Source organism: Castor canadensis, chromosome 19, assembly GCF_047511655.1.
Source record: "Castor canadensis chromosome 19, mCasCan1.hap1v2, whole genome shotgun sequence".
In the NCBI taxonomy this organism is placed as follows: domain Eukaryota; kingdom Metazoa; phylum Chordata; class Mammalia; order Rodentia; family Castoridae; genus Castor; species Castor canadensis.
In genome coordinates, this window is record NC_133404.1 from 40,717,305 (window position 1) to 40,739,984 (window position 22,680).

General features: G+C 44.1%; 1 protein-coding gene across 3 annotated transcripts; it reads right to left on the reverse strand.

The window, feature by feature from the left end:
* Positions 1–3,296: 3,296 nt before the first annotated feature.
* Positions 3,297–21,393, reverse strand: Det1 (DET1 partner of COP1 E3 ubiquitin ligase). 3 transcript variants are annotated; one of them, XR_012444069.1, is made up of 6 exons: positions 19,592–21,203; positions 17,204–18,296; positions 14,143–14,330; positions 7,655–7,846; positions 5,324–5,402; positions 4,783–4,917 (listed from the first exon to the last, which is right to left on the reverse strand). XR_012444069.1 is itself a non-coding variant. In XM_074062100.1 (5 exons), exons 1-5 carry the CDS (start codon positions 19,636–19,638, stop codon positions 4,728–4,730), a joined length of 1,710 nt encoding a protein of 569 aa, XP_073918201.1. In that variant the 5' UTR covers positions 19,639–21,200; the 3' UTR covers positions 3,297–4,727. The 3 variants fall into 3 exon arrangements, 2 of the variants coding, with proteins under 2 accessions (XP_073918201.1, XP_020030945.2); XM_074062100.1 differs by lacking the exon at positions 5,324–5,402 and having other exon boundaries at positions 3,297–4,917; positions 19,592–21,200; XM_020175356.2 differs by lacking the exons at positions 5,324–5,402; positions 19,592–21,203 and adding an exon at positions 21,255–21,393 and having other exon boundaries at positions 3,764–4,917.
* Positions 21,394–22,680: the final 1,287 nt, after the last annotated feature.

The window sequence follows — 22,680 nt, forward strand, 5'->3', positions numbered from 1 at the left end:
GTACTTATCTTGAATACCTGTGGCACAATACACATTACTCAGAAATGATGACAATGGAAGAGCACACCCAATGTGTACCTGCACAGGTGATGACAGCAGTCACATCACAACTGCTGTCTGGCTGACAGTGCTCTGAGGCCCACTGTGAGACAACCTCCAGTGACAAAAATGCGTATCAGAACTGATGAAATGTGGTCAGTTCCTTCCTACAGAAAGTGCTCAGCTGGCTACTTACTCCTTGTTTTGTTTGTTTGTTTGCAGTACAGGGGCTTAAACTCAAAGCCTACACATTGGCCACTTTGCCAGCCCTTTCTTGTGATGGGTTTTTTTCGAGATGGGGTCTCATAAACTATTTGCCCAGGCTGGCTTTGAACTTTGATCCTTCTGATCTCTGTCTCCTAAGTCACGAGGATTACAGGAGTGAGCCACTGGCACCCAACTTGGCTCCTGACTTAACATGTTAATCAGCAACATAACAGCAGTAGACACATAGGGATGTCTCCTCAGATCTGGGTATGTTGGGGCAGAAGCAGTGGAAACAGAATGTCACCCCTCAGATGCTACAGTCTCCAGTGGGTGGGCAGAAGCCTAGGCCTGGAGAAGGGTCAAGCTTGTCAACTGGTTACCAGGGAATGAAGAGGTACTACCACAGTTGGCAGCCATCTCTGTGACACCAAGTAGATGGGAGAAGCTTCCATATAGGCCAAAAGGTCTGGCAAGAAGGAAGAAGGCAGCTAGCATTTAGTACTTATTGTATGGAGAGCTTTCATTAATACTCATTCAGTGCAATGTACATAAATTATCCCATTTACAGTGGATAAACTGAGGCTCAGTAGAGGTCTTATTATCGAGCCCAGGGTCACCCAGCTCACAGGTGCTTGCACCAGGCCTCAAATGCAAACCAGAGTGATTCCCAAAATTCTATCAGGGTACCAGGAATGAAGAACCCCAGTCCTCTTAGTACAGGGGTAGCCAAATGTTGTCTGATGGAGAAAGCCTTTAAATTTTCCCTTTTAAACAACAGAGGGTTTAAAGTGAGCAAATTAATGTTGTAAACAGAATTGTCCTCTGGAACATCACAATCACTTAATATGCTCAACTGCTTTCAAAGCACGCATTGCAGAAAACCGTGAGGCTATTACCAATAATTATAATCTACCCATTAAGCAATGCCCGAAGGGCCTCTGCAAAGAAACACTTGATTGTTGAGTTTGTTACTCTTCGTACTCGAAAATAATGAAGCTACTGTCCTTTTAAAACTTTTCTAATTTGGGCTTTTCACTCATTTATGCTCTGCCTCTCTGCAAGGGCTCCCAGCAAAACAGGCTTTGCCAGACTGAAACAGAACCTTTCTCTCAGAGGTCCCAAGCAGCTTCACTCGATATGGCCATGCCAGCTCTCTGCCAAGTGGAATAAGAGGACAGAGTGGTTCAGGGAAGAATTCTGATTTGAAAGACAGATTCCCTGAAGTCTGTCCCTGCTTTTCTTGAACATTCTAAATTCTCCAAAGACTCTTGAGATTCACTGGACGTTTGTGGAGAGAAGACACTAGAATTTACTGAGAGCTACCTCAAATCCCTTAGGAACAAAACTAATAGGAATACGCACATAGAGACTAAGAACTTAGTGTCAGTCAAGTTCTCAGTGGGCTGAGTGTTTTATCTCGTTTTAGTTAAATCCTCTTAGTCACACTCAGACCCACTCAAGGATGTCTGTAGGGAGCCATAGGATCACCAGGAATCTTAGAGAAATCCAACAGGAGTCCTACCTAGCATCATCTGGCTTTGTGGAAACTGGAACTGAATCTAAGAAGGCACCCAGCCACCAGGAATTTCAGGAATCTAAGCCCAGTGTGGTGGTGCGTGCTTGGTCTCAGCTACTCTGGAGGCTGAGAAGGGAGGACCCCTTGAGTCCAGGAAAAAACATCTCAAAAGGATTTCATGAACCTTTCCACAAAGACCTGTCTCTTTGCATTGATTAATTTGTTTTGAATTGCAAGAAACAGACAATCCAATTCAAAGTGGCTTAAACAACAGAACTGGAAATCCAGTTTAGGGTGAGTTTTGGGTTTAACCAGCCATGTCATTGGTGATCTTTCCTGCTCTCCATTCTGTATCCATATCAGCTTTAGCCAAAGACTGATTCTTTTTGAGTATGGTCACGGAGGCTTGGATAATTGTGAACTCCACCTTTCCTCACTGACTTCCTCAAAAAAGGACTATTCCCAGAAATCTTTACCTCATTGTGTCACGGACCTGAATTAAGACTTAAGATGCCTAAACTAATCTGTTAGGCTGACTGGTTTTGGCCATGTCACTAGCAAGGCCATGGGACGGTCACAATTGATTTAAACTACTCAGGGCACATCCCTAGAATAAAGTCAGGTATGGGGGTGGGGAAGGGAATGGAGAGGGATGGAGAAAAAAAAAGAGAAACTGAGATTAATTCCCAAGTTTTAGGCTCCAGCAAATCACGGGGGAAATCTTGGCGGGCAAGTATGTTGGTGGTGGGGTAGGAATCAGTGTTGTTATGGATATGCTGGTTGTGAGAAGCCTGTTGGGAATCCGCGTGAAGACGGTACAAGTCACGGGAAATCTGAATTGGGAACCTTTCAGTTTAGCCTTCTCCCAACTGATCCAGAGAAGGTCAGGGGTCAGAGATGTTAGTGAGGCCAAAGTCGTATATAGTGGGGATGAAGTGAGAGGCTGCAAGTGGTCAAAATGGGTGTATGAAACCAATACTGCAGAGCTGCGCATCAGAGGTGAGCAAAAGATATAACCAGGGAAGTGTGTGACTAAGGCAGAAGGAAGGGCAAAGTGAGTCTCAGAATAGGAAACTGGCTGATCACACATTCGTTCATGAGAAAGGCCAAAATTCACCAGAGCAACCTCACAGCCTGTGCTCTTGCTGCTTGGCTGAGTCAAAAATCCCCCTAATACTTGACCAAACTCTTAGGCAAAACAAACAAAACAAAACAACTCCTGGGGCAATGAGTAATACAGTCTAAGGACACAAGTGCTATTGATACCTGATGACATCACTAAGCTTTGGGACCCTGTAATCATCATGAGCTTCAAAGTTTTTCATCTATCCAGAGGCCCCAGGACATTGTCTGAGCACGCCACTCTCTGAACACATCTGTGGCTTTTTTGTCATTACTCCTTCCCAACCATTTCCAGTTACCTTGGTGAAATCTGTATTACACCTTCCACTACATAAACCCCTAGCACCTGCACAAGACCTCGCTCCCCACCCCAGCCCCGCCTCCCCACTCCAGCCTATGCTGCACCAATTCGATTACTTGCTTTGCTGGGATCTCAAAGCCCTTACTCATGCTCCATGCCTTTGCACCTGCTCCACTCTACTTGAAATGTCCTCTGTCCTGGCTCCCACAACATGCTTCTACTTATCCAGCTCCAGTGTCCCTTTCTCCTGCCCCTCTACTGTTGTCGGAGACACTCTAAGAGCTTTGTACTCATAATGTTCTGTTTTTCTCCTCGTCCTCAGCATCCTGGTGTACTGTCTATCTGGCTCATAGGTCTTCACATCTTGTACTGAAGGCCAAGTGAGAATGCACTTAGCTATTCAGTACTGAAGGTGAGGAAATTAACTCAACTGTTTTTGGTGGGGCTCAGCCCCTCCTACTGCATTTCTCATGTTTCCAAATGAAGTCTGAGGGGAGGGATACAGGATCCAGCTGTTTTTGTCTGTGGCTCCTTTCACAGATATTTCAAAGCAACCTTCAAAGGCAGGTGTTCCTAAACAAGCTTACTACATTTCTGGGGAATTCGTTATGCAGATAAAAGGGAGAACAGTTTGACAAGCCCTCTGGAGCAAACTGGTTGAGAATGTGACAGAAGGATGTAGGATTGGGGCCAGCAGGTGTCTGTGGATACCTATGACAGCTCGACCACCCAAGGACAACCAGTCTGATCTCTTTAGGGACACCTGGAGCTTGCCAGCTCCCCACTACCCGAAGGACAGTACGTGCTACACTGTGTTTGTTTCTGTTGTGGCTCACAGGGCTGCCTGCTCTTCCACCTGCGTGACACAGATGGCACAGACGTGTGCATGCTACCACATAAGAATGTGCAATTACACTGTGCTTCTCCAGCTGTAACCGTTTCCAGGAGAAAACCCGCAGGGAGGAGACAATCCTGGCAGACACCTGTTTTCCACGCTGGCACTTGCCACTTCACGCTCCTGGGAGCACCTGCTGTATCCAAGGCCCTTGTCTCTCTCACAGTCCCTCCCAGGCCAAGTATTCAAAAAGTGCTGGGGTGACAGGAACATAAAGCAGTCACCAAATGATAAATATTTAAGTAAGAAAATACCAAGGCTTTATTTTTTTTTTCTTATAAAGACAGCCCTGCTTGCTGCATAAATGAAAAGGATGTATACAGTTCAATGAGTAAACACAATTTTTCTGCTTCAGGCTGCAGACCATAATCCCAAAGAAGTGACACAAATGGGTAAAGGTGTAATGCTTTTATCTTCACAGCGATAAATGCTAAATAAACAAAAACTAAACAGATGTAAGTAATGCTGGGCATTCCCACAGGGAAAAGGCAAGAGGACCCAGAAAGTTCCACTACACTGCACCCCTCGCTCTTCTGTCTGGCTCTGTCCATGTGAGGGTCACCAGTGGCAGTCATCAGCTTTTGCTGCCCACAAAACGAGAAGGGGCGAGGTCCGGAAGGGCAGATGGCCTGGCCGGGGCAAGAGGGCTACGCGCAGCAGTGGCGCATGTGGAAGTTCACAACATACTCCGCGTTAGTCCTCTGCACAGAGATGGCGAACGGCTCAAAAGGGTGAAAGGTGAAGGCAACGAGGCGTCGCACAGTGTGGTTGATGGGGCGGCCCAGTAAGCCTGCCTGGATCTCAAACTTGAGCAGGCCAGAGTCACGGGCGTAGAACCTGAACAGAAAGGAGAGACAGAGGGCAGTGCTGAAATCTGTCACCACCTTGAGATCTGGATAGTGGGGTTGGGGGTGCAACAACTTACTGTTTTACCTGATTAATGAAATCTCCTTATACATTAGCCCCAGGTTAGCAACTCCACAAACTAACCCTGGTCTGAACAGTTCATCTTAGGGAAGAGTGATTACAAATTTTGCTGTATGTCCTAAGTCACTGGTCATTTCTCTTTCTCAAGATGACCCTGAGTTATATATACCCTGACAGCCTCCCTACTTCCAGAATATGTGCCTAGAAACTGTCTAGGCCAGGGCTAGGAATGAAATGCAATCTACAGAGCTAAGCCACATGTGCAATTTTACATTTTCAGGAAGTCACATTAAAAAAACTAAAAGCCAGTGCATACCTATAATCCCAGCACCCAGCACTCAGGAGACAGAGGCAGGATGGCAAGTCAAGGCCTCGGCTACATAGTGAGACCCAGTCTCAAAAAAAAAAAAAAAAGTGAAATTAATTTTAATAATATACTTTACTTAATCCAATATATTTAAAATAGAATCTTTCAACCTATAATCAATATAAAAACCATAATGAGACAGTTCACATTCTTTTAACTTTTCCTACATCTCTGAGCTCTGGTGTGTATCTGACACTGAACGCATCTCAGTTGGACTCATCTCACCGAAGTGCTCAACAGCCACCGAACAGGGCAGTGCAGCTCTGGGCCCACCTTTAAATTTTTCATTTGTATATTCTTTGGAAGTTCTTTTTCTCATACAGAAACAACATAGTAACTAGTTTTTAATTTTTCATGTAACACAGTGAGACTACAGATGCTCGCTGCTTCCCACGTGCAAAACACATGCCTTGTGCTTTGGGACCTGGAGATGGTTAACAGGTTGGGGGTGAATCAGGGTAATTTCTAGAAATGAAGCACCCTGAATTTAAAAGCTCTAAAACTGCCCTTGTGGAAAGCAAACGTATAAGCAGACCCAAAGATATTCACATTTTTGATGGAATAATCTCATTCCCAAGAAGTCACATCTGTGGAATTTAATTTATATGAAGTAACAGCATGATTGAAGATGGCTACTTTAACATTCACTCTAATGTGAAAATGCGTAAGAATAAATGTCCGGTAATGGGGGAATATTAAATCATGGTGCATCTACTTGATGGAAAGCTATTCCCTCATTAGGACTGCAGCTGTGAGGACCGGGTAACAAGAGGGAAATGGTTTTCAATTAAAAGACTACAAAATGACGCTAGCCATACACACTGGCAAGGACTAGAATGGAAAGAAAGCAAAGGTCTTAGAGTGATGCCACCTGCTCTTCACGTGCCTTTAACGTCCTCACGTTTCTGATTGCAATTAAAAATAACATTAGAAGAGAAACCACTTTGGTCCCAGGAAAAGTAGTGTCAGATGTGTTACTTAGGTTCATCCTTTCAAATGAGAAAGGCAGGGAAGTGAGAAAGGATAGAAATGTATCTCCTGCTATTTGACCACATCAAATGAGGCCCATTACATGCTTTTATGTGTGAAAAGCACATTAAGCACCCCAAGTAGTCCCCAACACACAAAGGGCTTGCCATTTAGAGTGAGTAGTTTGCACTTCTCAGTCTAACTACCAGTTTTCAGGACATATGGGGGGAATGAGAAATATGGTAAATACACAACGAGCAAAATCTAGAATATAGGGAACACTACAGAATGAACAACTTAGCTTCTTCAACAATTCTACTGCAAGGAAAATACAAGGGAAGTAGACCTGGAAAATAAAAGACTTAAGGGAACAAAGGCCAAATGCAGCAGACGAGCCTTGTTCGGGTCCCAACTCAAACAAAGAGACTGTAAAAAGAGCATTTACAAGGCAAAAGGGAAGTGTGGAAACTGACTAGCTATTCTGTGGTATTAATAGTATTTGCTTGTTTTCTTTACATGGGATAATGATATTAAGAGTCATTGTTTTTTAAAACTCTTGGCTTTCAGAAATGCCCCACTGCAATGTTCCTGAGTGAAATGCCAGGATAACTAAGATATGCCACAAATGACCCAGGGTGGCAGTGGAGAGTAGATAAGGCAGCAGTTGTAGAAAGAGATGAAGTAAGATTGGTCAGGAGACAGTAGCTGCTGAAGCTAGGTGATGGGACACAGAGGGTCACCATGCTCTTTTACTTTTTATATATGTTTAAAACATTCCATGATAAAAAAAAATTAAGAGCTTTAAGCTGGTTTTTGGAATTTGATTGCAGTCTCCCAAAGGAAATATTATGAATGGTGATTAATTGTATAGAATGTATTACACAGACCCATTTAATACACAGTGAAAGTGGAAGATGAAACGTATCTCCTACAGAGCTCTAAATGTCACTGCTTCTGTGTGAAAAGATCTTCCACACTCCAGCTTTGAGTCAGACTTAATAATAAAGTCTTCATTACTAACACCACTACAGAACAGTGTTTATTATCATAGATGGAAAAGTATGGCTTCTTTCCCTGGACACCTCTAAAAGGGGACAGCACTTATCTGAGTTAGATGTTTTGATGGGAAGCAAAGAGCAGGAGTCGTGAGTTTGTGGGACTAATGCCTAAATGATCAAAGCACTCACCACATTACCGAAATAGCCTGCCCTTTCAGTCTAGCCACGAGCACAAGTGGAGACAGTCACCATGAAGTGACATCCGAGAGAAAGAGCAAGTAAAAGTAGTGCAGCTGTGGCGGTGACGAGGTACCTGATAGGGTGATCGCCGCAGGTCTTGGGTCGCTCCATGACTGACACCCACTTGTCATCGTAGCTGAACAGAGACAAATCCAGGTAGGGGCTACCACTGTAAGACTGGGCGCTGATGGGGAGCTGTCCCAGCAGCCGGCGTACTGCCTCCGTGTGCCCGCCATACTTGGCGTTTATAATTGTATCTTTGAACCTGAAACAAAGCACCAGTGAGGAAGGCTTTCCCAGCAGCTGCCTTGGTTTCAAATCGACAGACACAGGTCTAACTCACTCAGTCGGTGAGAATTAAATCCCAGATATCCATGGAAAAGGAACTTTCTGGTACATCATACATCTGATGGGCTGCGGGGTGTGGCCCAAGTGCTAGAGTACTTGCCTTAAGCACGAAGCTCAGTGTTCAAACCCCAGAACAGTTAAAAAAAAAAAAAAAACTATTTGTAAGTTTGGAGAGCTACATATGCCTATGAAGCAGAAAACAGAAGTGGGGTATATTAAATTACTTTAGAAAAGGGAGCAAAGATGACTAGGAAGTTTAAAATGAATGTAACTGGTCTATGACAACTATTATTCCTTCTCTTCTCTGGTCACGGCTCAACTGGAGAAAAGCCCAAGATTTATTTTCCCCAAAGCCTTTGCCTAGGAAAGAGTGGAGAAGAACAGAATCCTGAGCAGAAGCACCCTCATGCACTCTTCTGGGGAACAGTTGCAAACCACCTTCCACCAAACCTTTGGAGAAACTGCTCATTCTACGCTTACAGTTTGAGAACCAGTCACCTTCAGTCCTGCAGAAATAGGAGTGTCCAGTGACAGACACACTCACACTCAGGTTGCTTTTTTTCTTTTGGTTTGGTTTGGTGGCACTGGGATTTGAATTCAGGGCTTCATGCTTCCAAGGAAATGCCTCCAGTCCCTGACTTACCTTTGAAAATAACAACGAAGCAGTTATTCCTTACCACTGTAAGGAATACTAAATTGAATAGTCCTCGACCATGTACTTTGACCACGCACTTCTGTTCTTTACCCAAAGGAAACACTTCTACAGGCAGACAAAGCTCTGTGCACATGGCACAATGAGTTGTTTAAGACAAGGAGAAATTACACACAAAAATAAAAACCTAATGAAAAATTACAATTTTCAAAGATTATGTGGTAACAAAGAACATTTTTTTTTGTCAATAATAGTTAGTACAAGAAGGTTACAATATTACCTGTACAGTAAAATTAAAAACAAGACTAAAAAAAAAAAAAAGACTACCAGGAACACATTTTTACATATATATATATATATACACACACATACACACACAACTATATAGTCGTGGTGGTATAAATGACATTTTCAACTTTTTTCCATCTTCCCAGTTTCTAGAAATAATGACAATTGTCTAATAGTACATTTTTTTTAATCTGTATCCAATCTCTACCTCTATATTTGGTTTAACAGTTTAGGGGAAATAAATCATTTTTAATCCAGGGTAAAATATGACATAGTGTCTTAGTCCTGAATCCACAGGAATAAATACTGGAGTTTTCCCAACGTTAATGAGATAAAAGGCTGGTTGTGGGAGGGGCTGATCTCTGTTTTCACTGCTGATCTGTGGGGCTCAATGGCCATGAGCACTTCTCGGCCCAGAAGGAAGCTTCACTATGAACACCGCTTCTCCATTATTCTTGTTCACCGTCCTCTTCATAGCCTCCTGTTGATCATAAAGCTAAACCTTGGGCCAAAAAGACTGTATCCCTTTCATTTGAGTTGGATGAAAAACTGCCATGCTCTTTGGTTTGCAGTAAAGATCTAGGGCCAGTTCCTAACCCACACCCTGCCTGGCTCATGGCTCAGGTAACAAGGTGCTAGCTCATGGCATTGTGATGATCGCAGCCAAGCACCGATGACAATCTAGAGTGAAGCAGTTTCTATTCCTCCATGGCACCTGCTTCCTCCATTTTCCATATCCCCACCACCAGAAGATAAAACAGCCACTCCCTCTGACTTCACCTCAGCTCCTGGATCAGTGTCACTCCATCCAACTAACCTCTCTTCACTCTGGTGATTTCAAACTTCTCAGGAACGACACTTCTAACACCATGGCCTCCTAGCTCCTTGATTGCTCTCAGCTTCACTCCTACAGTCACTTAATCCAACAGTCATGCCCTCAACCTCATCATTACCAACAGCTGCACCCCTCTGCACCTCAGGTGGACCATCAGATTCTCCAGCCATCCCACTATCTTTCCAGCTCCCTCTCTACTCATCCCAACTTCAACAACCCTTCAGCCCCCATAGGACACACAGTACACTGACTCTACCAACTTTTTCCCATTGTACACCCTTCCCTCGTTAGTCAGCTTACATTCCAGTTAATCATGACAATCACTCCACTGAAAACATCCTCAACAACCTTGAGCTCTCTTCCTTTGTGTCACTTAGAAGAATTACAACACTAATGAAGCTCAGTTCTACCTATTCCATGCCTCTGTCCTCTCACTTCTCTCTGTGGCTGGAAAAAAGCATATAGCAATACCCACTTAAAACTTATGACCACGAGCCTTAATGTATTGGGCACTCAGGCTGTACTTCCACATTGCAGGTAGCCTCCCTTTCTCTTCCACTCTCCCCCATTCTCTTCCACTCTCCCCCATTCTCCACATTCCCTTTCAGCTAATGGCACTGCTACTTGATATTGATAAAAAGAAGACTGTAAGGCTCCAGCAGCACATCTGCCCAACATCTGGCCCATCTCTCCACTGTGCATTAGACTCCACCCCCTCTCATGTGTATATAGGATCCTTCCCCACTTTTCTAAACTATCGAGTCTCCCCTTCTCTATAGGATCACTCTCATTTGCATATAGACATGACATTTTTTCCTTCCTTTTAAAAAACAGGGAAGCTGGGCATGATGACGCTTACCTGTAATCCCACAGCACTCAGGAGGTGAAGCAGGAGGATCTAGAGTTCAAGGCCAATCTGGGCTACATAATGAGAACTTGTCTCAGAAAAACAAACAAACAAACAAAAAAACCTCAATATATAAATAAGCAAAAAAGGAAAACAAAAACTTACTATCATTTGCCCCTCCAGCTAACACACCACTTTCTGGTTCTTCTTTACAACAAAACTCCTCAAAACCACATTGATTTCATTTTTTATACTGTCTCCAGCTATTTCTATGTTCGCTCCCTCCCTTTCTTTTTGGCACTGGGGCTTGAACATGGGCCACCACACCACCAATGAGCCACACCGGCCTTCCACTCTTCTTCACCACCATCCCCCCATCTAACTGAAACTGCTCTTGTCAAGGTTACCAAGGGACTGTACTAAAGGTATTTAATTACCAGTCCTCATTGCACTTGACCATCAGGCAGCTCTGACACAAACAACACTCTTTCCTCTGAGAAACTAGTAACCTGTCTACTTAGGGAGCATCCCATCTTCTCCCCAAATTTGCTCTACCCACAGGCTTTACCACTGCAATTTAAAGGCAGTCCTCTCTTGCAAGTGATCAAGTCAGAAACGTAAGAATTACCTTTGACTTTGCCCTTTCATAGGCTTTATCCCATCCTCCACTAATCTACCGGCCTCTACTTTCAAATACATTGAGAGTATAATTACTTGCAACCCGAACACTACTACCTAATCCAAACCACCACTATTAATCAACAAATAATTACGGAGGGCCTAGTATGTGCCAAACAATACTCTAGGCTCATAGGAGACACCAGTGAATTAAAAAAAAAAACCTTACATACCAGTGGCAGGAAACAGAATACAACAATTTTCTTGCAATAGTCTCTTAACTGGTCCCCACTCCTACCCTTACCCCTCCAGTGTATTCGTCTCCAGGGTGTAAGCAGTCAGAGCAATCCTATTAAACCTAAGAGACACTCTGTCACTCCTCTGTTCAACACTGCACATCTGTCTCAGCTACAGTTAAAGCCAAAGCTGTAGAATGGCCATTTGTATCAACCCTCCAGACTTAGCCTCTGATCCCTTCTCCAACTGCCCTGCCCCTTGTTCATTCTAATCCAGTCACCCTGGCCTCCTCTGTGTCCCTCAAATGCATCAGAAACATCCCCCGGCCTTAATATTTGCCATTCCTTTTCCTTGGTACATTCTTCCTCCTGGTGCCCGCAAGGCTTGCAACTTAACCTTCTTCAAAAGCTTTGCTCACACATCATTGATAACCCTACTAGAGCAGAACTGACAATTTCTTAATGTATTCAAACCCACCAGATACGGCAGTTTTGTTTTTTCCTAGGACACTTGCCTCATGGAATCTTCTACTCTCCATCTTCCATCTGGTCTGACCGCGGGCTGTCATCGTGCAGCTTCCCTTTACACCATCCTGGGAACTCTGCCTCTCTGCAATGCCTGACTCTTTATCTCCTGCACACCATTCCTCTGTGGCTTACAGGTGAAGTGAATCTTTTAGAGGCTTCAGAGGGAAAGATACGTAGCAGGTGATATTCTGAGCCTTACATATCTAAAATGTCTTTGTCCTACCCTATGATTTGGATGTAGAACTCCAGAGGGAAAACACCTTTATCATAGAATTTGGAGGGCATGACGCTAGTGGCTTCAAGTTGTCACTATAGCAGTAAGTCCCATGCTATTCTGATGACTTATTTTTTACATGTGAAATGTTTATGGTTTCTGAAGTTTTTACAATATTATCTTTATCTCCAATGCCCTAAATTTTCACTATGACATGCCTCAGTATGGGTCTCTTCCACTGACTGTCCAAGGTCCCCGATGGACTCAGTGGTATGCTGGTAGAGCTTACAGTTTTTCTCTGGGGCAGAAAACAGTCATGATTCGTAGCACTTGCCAATTTCTATGATACAGAGCTTCCTGCTGTGGACAACTTCAAGAGACAAATGTTACCAAGCATGGAGTTGTCAGGAGATGAGCCACAGCACATCATTGTAAATATAGTTTCCACCACATACATAAAAATAACCTCAAGAGCATAAATAATGGTAAAATAACTAGAAATAATTAAACTTTAATAATGGCTATGCTTAATGATCAGCTTACAAAACTCCCTGACAATTAGTACAATACCACTGGACAGTCTAGCCAATCTGGAAAGTGACATCCTGCAGTGCTGGGGAAGTGTCCAGACTCCTTCCTTCTGGAATTAGCCACACACACTGGACCTCTTGGCAAGTCCTCTAATTATTTTAACTATTTCTCTCGTTTTCCGTATGTTCTTCTTTTCTTAAGAGTTCTTTCACTATATTTAACAACTTTTTCCAAGAGCTTCACTATCTAGTACTGTTCCTGCTTTTGCACCTTCAACTGTTCCAGTGAATGCAACACTGTTTCCCTACACTTCATTATTTAATCTGTTTGTTTTGTTTGGGTCTCTTTCAAGTAAGAGTTTTCCCTAAATGATTCATGATCCACAGTGTCCATTTTTTTTTTTTAATTCTGACCCATAAGGACTCATTTTCTTTTATTTTTACCAAAAGACTACTGGGAAAGACTGCCATAAAACTTAGCATCTAGGGTCAAGTTATTTTTATTTATTTATTTTTGTACTGGGGTTTGAACTCAGAACCTTGTGCTTGGTAGGCAGTCACTCTACCACTTGAGCCACAACCCAGCCCTTTTGTTTTAGTTATTTTGGAAATAGGGTATCACTTCATGCCCTGGCTGACCTGGACTGTAATCCTCCTATTCAGGCTTCCTGCTGTAGCTGGGATGGCAGATGTGCACCACCATGCCCACCTTTTTATTAGCTGGAATGGGGTCTCTCAAACTTTTTGCCCAGGTTAGCCTCAAAACATGATCATCCCAGACTCTACCTCCCACTTAGCTAGGATTACAGGCTTGAGCCACTGTACCAGGCAGTGACTGCTACTTATAAGAATTTAGCCAATCCTCCTGATTTCAGCCTACCTTAGAGGTACCTTCAGAAGTACCCGGAGCCTCCAGCTTCCTGAGTTCTGTGGTGCGAGGCAGGCTTGGTTCTTAATGACTAGGCTCTGCAGCCCTAAGTCTTTACTCCCTGAGGTGTGCTATATCAGTTATCACTCATCCATGGGCTTCTCAACTTCTAAGCCTTGTTGGCATCTCCTGTCTCCAATTATCTCCTCTCCCATTCTCTCTGTTCTTATGCTTCATACCTCTTATTTCTTCATTTTCATTTTAATGGGGTTTTGCAATGGAACAAAGAGAAATGCATGTGTTCAACATACCATATTTGAACCAAAAGTTCTAAAATGATTTCCTTAATCATTCACTTAACAAATATTCAAGTGCATGACAGTGTACCCCTGAGGACATAGGGTCCATCTTTCTGCAGCTCACACACAGTCTAGGAACAATCCAGACAAGGCCCAAGTAATTCCTCCAATAGGCAGACCCAACCAAGGCCAGGTGGACAGAGAAGAGAGAAGGTAGTGGGTATCCTGGAGGAAACAGCTACTGACCAAACACCAACAAGCTTTCTAAAGAAAAATGAAACCTGGTGGAACAGCTTACCGGCGCTGGATCTGCCTTGCAAAATTGTTGCTAGAAGCTGAGCAGGGAAACTGGACTTCACTATGCAGGGTGGCATTACGGAAGAGGTCACAGAAATTCTCAAAGAGCTCCAAAAGCTCATCCGAGGTATTCTCAAACACAGCGATCACCTCAGTCGTCACCATGTTGTACACCACAAAGAAAGAGGCCTGCGGAAGAAGAGTGCGAGCTGTTACAGCCAAAGTAATGCCATGCCTAGGGAACTTGTCACATGGCTTAAAATCCACACCACCCAAACAAAACAGCTTGAGCACTAGGGTGGAAACATGGCTCCCAGTAGTTCTGGGAAAGGAGGAAGCGCAGTGGCTTTATCAATTCAGATTTCACTACATCTGTGCTGCTGGAGTTGCTGACTTGCTAGCAGACATGTATAAAAAGATTTTCAATCTTTCCATTTCAAACTGTGCAGATTCAATATTTTTCCTTCCAAGTGTTTATTCCCTACTTGCTCCCCAACCCATTCTGAGATAAAAAACACTTTTTGAAAAATGCCTCATTTAATTTTCTTTCCTGCTGAGAAAGTGATTTGCAGCCTGAGGCTGCCTGTTGGCAAATGGTTTTTTCTTGTATGGGTACAGTTGAAAGTTCAATTTGGGGGGCATTTATTTTTCCCTCTTAATATTTCTAACATGCAGAGAGATGCCTTAAGTACACTGTGTGCTAAAACTGCCCAGGCAAGTTGTATCCACGCAGGGTACTGCTCTGAACAAATGAAAAAAAATCAAAGAGGCATTTTCCATTTCTTTCTTCATAAATGTTTCTTTCAGCCAAGAGCATTTGTAAGACACATTTGAGATTTCTAGCAATTAAGATCAGAGGGGGAACCTGAAAAGCATTCAAATGCCATAGGTGGCAGAGTTACCACTTTTTCTGAATGGGCCCCTGGGTGACTGGCCCTCTTCCTTTAAACCTCCAGTGCTCTGCTTGAAGAAGCTCCAAGAACTTCTGAGGTTTTTTTCACAGTGAATGTAGCAGTGTAAATTAATCTGCAAGCTTCTAACAGGACTCTAGTAGTTTTCAGAACACTGGGATTAGTAGTTCACGTCCTCTGATTTGAGTTTAAATCTCCATTACCAATTTCTGGAGCCATTTGGCCCACCTGTTTTACTAGTAATTAGTCCTTCCCAGAGCTCCTATTACATGGCTTTGCGGTCACCTGGAAATTAAATTTGGCTGTAAATTAAAGAGGCTGGGGGGCAACCTGAGAATAATACCCATAATATTACCAAGGCTTTGTGTTTGGATGCACTTTTTTACTCATTAACCTTATTGGAACCTATCAAATTAAACTGGGGGAGGAGTGAGGACAACTGGGACAGGGAGGTTGGGTTTAGAGTTTCAAACTCTGAGCAAAGGACACAGCCCTAGCTGCCTCTCTACCTACAACTGATTATAGCCACCAGAAAAAAAAAAAATATAGGTCACCTTTTAGCAAAGGAAAAAAGGATAATCTCAAAGCAGCAATCACAGACAACCTACTGCCTCCAAAATAGAAAGGTAATTATAGCTCAAACCTAAATAAAAGATTGACTCATGTCCTTTCTATAGACCTGGACAACACTTTGATCATATCAGGATTTTACCAGGATCTTCTATAATTATGTGAATATAAAATTACACAAACATTTACCAATCTTTCTCCAGGGCAGACTGGAAAAAATTAAGGACAGGAGGGACAGAAGTCAAGGACTAAACTGCCAATCTCCCAGGACACACGAGATGAACTAGATGCTCAACCGTGATGGCTCAGTGGGTCAGTTATCATTGACAGGAAAGAAAAAAACCCAAAAAAACTAATCTTAACAATGTCACTCCCCTTTTTAGAACACACAAGCTTTGAGAAAACTGCTATAAGCTATTTCACCACAGATGACCGTGAGGGCTTAGGAAACAGCACCCTGAACGGTACCTCTTTAGGGTAGAACAAGCTGCCGTTAGCGAGAGATGCCAGACTCGGCTGCCTTCATGGCTGATGGTTGACTGGCTGGGGTGGGGTACATAAGGCTGGTCTCTTACTTGGTCAACACTGAGGTGGAGAGCTTCTCGAACACACAGGCCCTAAGTGCCCTGAATCTCCACGAGCTGTTTCAACTCCAGTATGGTGCCAATTGATTCCCTTCTGAGAAAAGCCTTTCCTACATCAAAATCTTCCACACAAAAGCAAAGTCCTTCAAGAACGGTAGTCCTGATGTTCCCCTGGTGGAGCAGAAATCATGGCTCCTTTTGTCTTTTCAGTAGCCTAACATGTTAGGTTCTAGCACATGAGCAAGGCCAGGGTAAAGCCCCAAAACTTAACTCTGCCAAATGAACTTTACACGGGACTTTGTGGAGAAGGAAACGACACTCGTTACTACCAAAGCAGGACAGCAAGGTCAGATTGCTTAAAGGTTTTTTTTCCTACAGTGCTGAGGATGAAACCTAGAGTCTCATGCTCGTTACCCAAGGGGTCTCCACTGAGCTACATACAGCCCTAGAGGTTTTTCTTTATTGCACAGAGTGCTCATTCTCACTGCCAGAACCAAAGTAGCCTGTTTGGTTCAAAAAGCAGTCTTACAAAATCTACCTGTAGATTATCCACAGTAGTCCAAACCTTTATCTTATAGCATTTGGGCTTCCATCACAAGGGTACTGAAAATGTTCTGCAGAAGAATCATAGTAATTGAGTTGGGTGTAGCGGTACACACCTGTAATTCCAGCACTTAAGAGGCTGGGTTGCAAGTTTGAGGCCAGCCTAGACTGGAGTGAGACCCTGTCTCAAAAAGGGAAGAAAAAAAAGAAAAAGAAGAATCAAGATAGTAATCACAGAGCTGACCATTGGCACAGCAGTGGCATAACTTAGCTTCTATCTCCCCAGATCGAGGCACGCAGCCAGAGAAAACGAGCTGATTTTAAGTTTGAGCCCCAGGACGGCACAAATCCACATATACATAAGATGTGTGTTCCTGAGGGTTTGGCAGCAGGCAGAGAAATGCTGCACTATCCAAGCAGAGCAGCAGGGCAGGGCAGGAGAGCTCCCCCATACCTGGGATGGGTCTGTGACGCGCAGGGTCACCACATCCTCACTGGTGTACTTGATAAACAGATGGTTCTCGTCCAGAAGCTGCATCTTCCACATGCGCAGCTGCCGGAGCTGGTCAAAGTACTGGAAGAAGCGCCTCTTGGCCATGGCGCTGCCATCCTGTTCCGCCCGGCGCCACAGGTGCACCAGCAGCCGGTGTTTCAGGGAGTTGATGAAAGGGTCCCTGAAGGGGTTGGCCATGCCTGTCTGACTGTCCCGCTGCACCTCGGGGAAAACGGCTGACACAGTGAGGAGGTCATCCTCGTAGCAAAAGCGGCCAATGGTCCGCACGTCGATGAAAGTGCCCTCAGGAGTCACCTGGAAGACATGGATGGTCTGCTGTTGCACAGACAAGATGGCCAGGATGTTTTTGTACAAGTAGAGCCCTTGGTTGTGCGACAGGACCACTTTATCACACTTAAATGTGCGTGTGTCACACAAGCGGCCAGTGTGCAGGTCGATGATGTGGAGCGAATAGTCCTCCAGAGGGGACCGTGGGTTGGGGGTCACCGATTCACTGTTCCGGTACACCTCATAGAAAGGAGGGTGCGGCTCGTCCGGGAGGTAGGCAGCAGAGCCCACGATGACACACCGGCAGTCATCCGTGAAAAGGCTACACTCCCGGTTCAGGTGCTCACCGTTGGCTGCTACATTGGTAATGTGCAGCAGGACGAAAAAGCGTTCAAAGAGCCGGCCTCGGATATTGACCGACCGCTGGTCATTGCCATTGGACAGGATCTCCCCCTCATATCCCTGCAGCAGGTCCTCTGCTGCTTGGCAGCCCTGGTACTCATAGATTTCAAGAGATGTCTGGTCAGAAGAAAAAGCAATAAAGTAGCGTCCATCGGGTGAGAATTTACGCAAGAAACACGGAGGCTTTTCCACGTTGACAACTGTGAAGTTGGGGAAGACGTTCTGGTGGAAAACTCGGACCTGGTGCCAGTGGGTACCCGCCTTGCCTGAGCTGATCCGCCGGCGCTCCAGGCGGTGAATGACGTTCTGGTTCTGGATTCTTCGAGGTTTAATGGTGGAGACATGATGATCCATTATCACATCTCTGCATGGAAGAGTAGAGTCAAGAAAATACCAAGACATAAATATATGCAAGCTGAAGAGATTTTTCTTCTATATCCTGAACCTAGAAGCTCTTCAGATGACAGTGACCAGCATTTTCTCCTTCCAAAATTATAGTCAGAAAGTGGTCCTGACAAGAACCGGGCTTGAGGGAAGGATGGAGCTCACAAGAAATAACCTTCCAACTATGCTCAGCAAATAAGAACGTTCAAATGAATAAACCTCCAAGTGCATCAAAATTGAACAGTACAAGAATCACATTCAATGTGCATTCATACAAACAAAAAATATTTCCTGGGCTGTTAGGATGGTTGTATTACCTAAAGTGACCCAATGTAATCCCTATCAAAAGCCCAATGGCACTTTTTGCAAAGCTAGAAAAATTCATCCTAAAATTCGTAAGGGACCTCAAACAGCCAAAACAGTGTTGAAAATTTTTAAAAATTGGAGGACTCATACTTTTTGATTTCAAAACATATTACAAAGCAACAGTAATCAAAAAAGCATGGTAGTGGCATAAAGACAGACATGAGCCAAAGAAACAGAATAGAGAGGCAGAAATGAACCCTTGCATATATCAAATGATCTTCAGCATCAGGGCCAATGACAATTTCCTCAGCAACGGTTTTGGGGAAATTGGATGTCCACACGTAAAAGAATGAAGTCAGACACTTTTGTTCCACCATTTACAAAAATTAGCCCAGGATCAACTAAAGACTTACACATAAGACAACAGCTATAAAACTTCATGACATTGGGCCTAGTAATGATTTTTTTGATAGGACACCAAAGCAAAGACAAATAGGAATGCATCAAACTTAAAAACTTATGCACATCAAGGGACACAGTCAAAAGTGAAAAGGCAACCTATCAAATGAGAGGAAATAATTGTCAATCACATATATCTGATATGTATGTGGTATCATACATCTGATAAGAAGCTAATATGCAGAATATATAAAAGAACTTGTAGAACTCAAAGACAAAAGAAAATGACAAAATGCAATTTTAAATGGGCAAATCACTTAAGAGGCAGTACTCTAAAGAGGTGCAAATGGCCAACAAGTAAATGAAAGGATGCCCAGCTTCATTAACCATCAGAGAAATGCAAATAAAACCACGTGGTCCGGTGGTCAAGCACTTGCCTAGCATACATCACATCCTGGGTTTGATGCCCGGCACCACACACACACACACAAATCATATATTCTAAGAGTATTGTTTTGTAAGCCTTTGTTTCAATCACATACGTAAACTATAAGCACTGGATAAGGATACAAAATGTTTATAGTAGACCCTTGGTATCTGCAGGCATACAGTTCCATGGGAGACCACTACTGAGGAAAAACCACACACACTCAGAATCCAGAGTCCAGCACTGTACTATGTGCACTTTCATTTTTCCCACTGGGCTGCACAACTTCACTACAGACGGGCCGCATTTCAACAAACCTCAAGCTTTCATTCTACCACTTCAATTAAGCATATTAACTTTTACCTTTCTTTCTGGGTACCAACTGCTTTTTGGGAGGCAGATTTTCACAAAATGAAGGGCAGGGAAACATTCAGCAGATCAGAAATGATTTAAACACAACTGATGACAAGGCAGGACTGACTGATGACTTCTCTGCATCAATTGAGTTGTGAAATATGCGTGCAGGAATTTAAATTATTTTGGTTTTGCAATTTGATTTTTAAAATTAAACTACTGCCCTCAAACTGAATCTAGCCCACCTCCCTGTTTTTGTTCCTGTAAATAAAGTTTCCTCGGAACACACCATACTCATACTCATTCACTTACGTATTGCTTATAGTTGCTTTTGCCCTGCAAAGGGAGAGCAGGGTAGCTGAGACAGAGACCAGAGGGCACACAGCCTAAAATATACCTTAGGTGGCCATTTACAGAAACCAAGTTCTGGCTTTGCCAACTCCTCTTTCAACACCAGGTCAATCGTCACTTTCTGAGAAGTCTTCTTTCACTTCTCCATTAGATGAGATCTCAAAACACTGGCCACACCACTCCTTCACTGCATCTGTTACACTTGCCACTCCTGCCTCTGCATTTCACTTGTGTCTGTGGCCCTTCCCAGATGGCAAGCTCTTGGGGACCAGAACACAAACATCATCTTCTCTACACTCACTGTGCTTGACACTTAGCAAGTCCCACTTTTTTTGTGGGGGGAGGGGAGTGAAGGGAGTGGTTCTGGGGTTTGAACTCAGGGCTTTGCACTTGCAAAGCAGGTGCTCTACTGCTTCAGCCACATCGCTGGTCCACTTTGCTCTGGTTATTTTGGAGATGGGGGTTCTTGAGAACTATCTGCCCAAGCTGGCCTCGAACCACGATCCTCCTGACCTCAGCCTCCCAAGTAGCTAGGATTACAGGATATCTGGTTCTCTGCATCCCTGGGGGCTGCTCCCTTTGCCTGAAATGCAACCCCCTCACCGCCAATCACCTCTCAGTTTGCAGCTGCACTGAAATCTCCTTCAGGAAGTTTCATCCTAATTTAAATCGGGCCTCCCTACCGTTTTTCGTCCTTTCCCTAGTAACCGTCTCAGTCTGTATTTACACTTCCCCTGGCACGGTTGTGTTTCATGTTTCAATCCCAGTCAGTAACGATGTCACATTCTGAGTCTAGCAATGGGGCTGATACACAAGCAGAGAGCCTGGCTGAAAGATCCCAAGTCCTCTCCCCTTACTGGGTCTCTGGAGAAGGTCCGCGCGCCCCTGAATTCCAAAACCAGAAAGGGATACCAAGGCTGAGGGGACACGCCCAAGGGGTGGGGACACACGCCCAAGGGGGCGCCCCCGGAAAGACAAGCCCGGGGAGGAGCCGCAAAGGAAAGGGAATTCTGAGGGAGGGCGGGGGTCGCGCGCCCTCGGAGTCATAGGTGGAGGGTCTGACGGGCTTTGGAGGCTGGGTCAAAAAGGAGAAGTCCTCACCTGTCCGGTCCTGGTGCAAGAGGCCGGGACACCCCAGCCTACTCGGTGTGCATCACTCCCGGCCCCGCCCCCGCCATGCCGCGGGACCCCGGAGCCGGCAGCAGCTCGCCCTTGCTTCCGCCAGCCGCCGGAAGTGCTGCGCAGAGAGAACGGAAGTTTAGGCGAGCGCGCCGCCGTCCAACTGAGAAACGGTGCAGCGCCCCCTGGCGCCGGGAGGGGGGTTTGACGCCACCTGCGAAGCACCTAGTCTTTTGTTGTTGTTGTTGTTCTTTGTTAGCAGTTATTTTATTTTCTTTTTTTTTCTTTTTTCTTTGTTTTTTTTTCTTAAGCACCTAGTCTTGCACTTCTGTGATCTCCTATGGCAGTATCTCTATATCTGCAGGGCACATTCTTAAAACCATATTCTGTTTTCTAGATAGTGATCGCCTTACAATCTTTATTATATTTATCTCTCTGACAGTTCTGCCCAACTCAGATGTTGGCACATAGTAGGCACACAATAAAAGCTTGCACAGGAAATTAATTCCATAACTTTCACTTGCCTTTCACTTACCTTACCTCATTCAATTTCTAACAAGCCTTTCCCTCCCACTGAACCTTTCGTTTGTCTTCTTTGTAGACAGACTGCCCCCAGATCCTTCAGGTCTTTGTGCAAATGTCATCTCTTTTTTGTGTGTGCTTGTTTTGTTTTGGTGCATTGGCTGAGGATCAAACCCAAAATGTCATCTTTTAAGGCTTCTATGACTGTCTCCACTACACTATTAACTCATTCATCACTCTCTTGAAATTACCTGGTTTTTGTTGTTGTTGTTGTTGTTGTTGTTTTATTAGTCTTTCTTTGTTGCACCTCCACACTAGAAAAAAAAAACTGTGAGACTAGGGTTTTGTCTTGTATTCTGCGCTAACCTCATCTAGAACAAGTTTGGCATCTTGTAGTGACCCAGTAAATATTCCCTCAATGAAGAGGTAGGATGTGGTAGCCCATGTCTGCAATCCTAGCACTAAGGAGACTGAGCCAAGAGAATTGTGAGTTCAAGGCCAGCCTGGGACACATAGCAAGACCCTGTCTCAAAAAAATATATAAGATTCCATCAAAGAATGAATGGCTCAGGCCACAGCAGCACCAGGAGGTGTTACTGACTTTTACTGGGGAGGAAACAAGCTCAAGAAGGAAGAGTGATTTGGAAATGTAGAGTGACTGAAAGGTCAGAGCATAGGTTTCTTAACATTGTCTTATTTACAAGGTTAGGGTCCTTAGTTACTGGCTTCAGTGTCTCCATTTCCTTTTCTGAGAAGTGAAGATTGTACCTGCTTTGTAAAGTAGTTAAAAATGTTAGAGGTGTTATATTTAAGGTGTCTGGCACAGAACCTTGGTAAATTATTATTATTACAATTGCTCAGGACAACTCCCTTACCTACTGATATG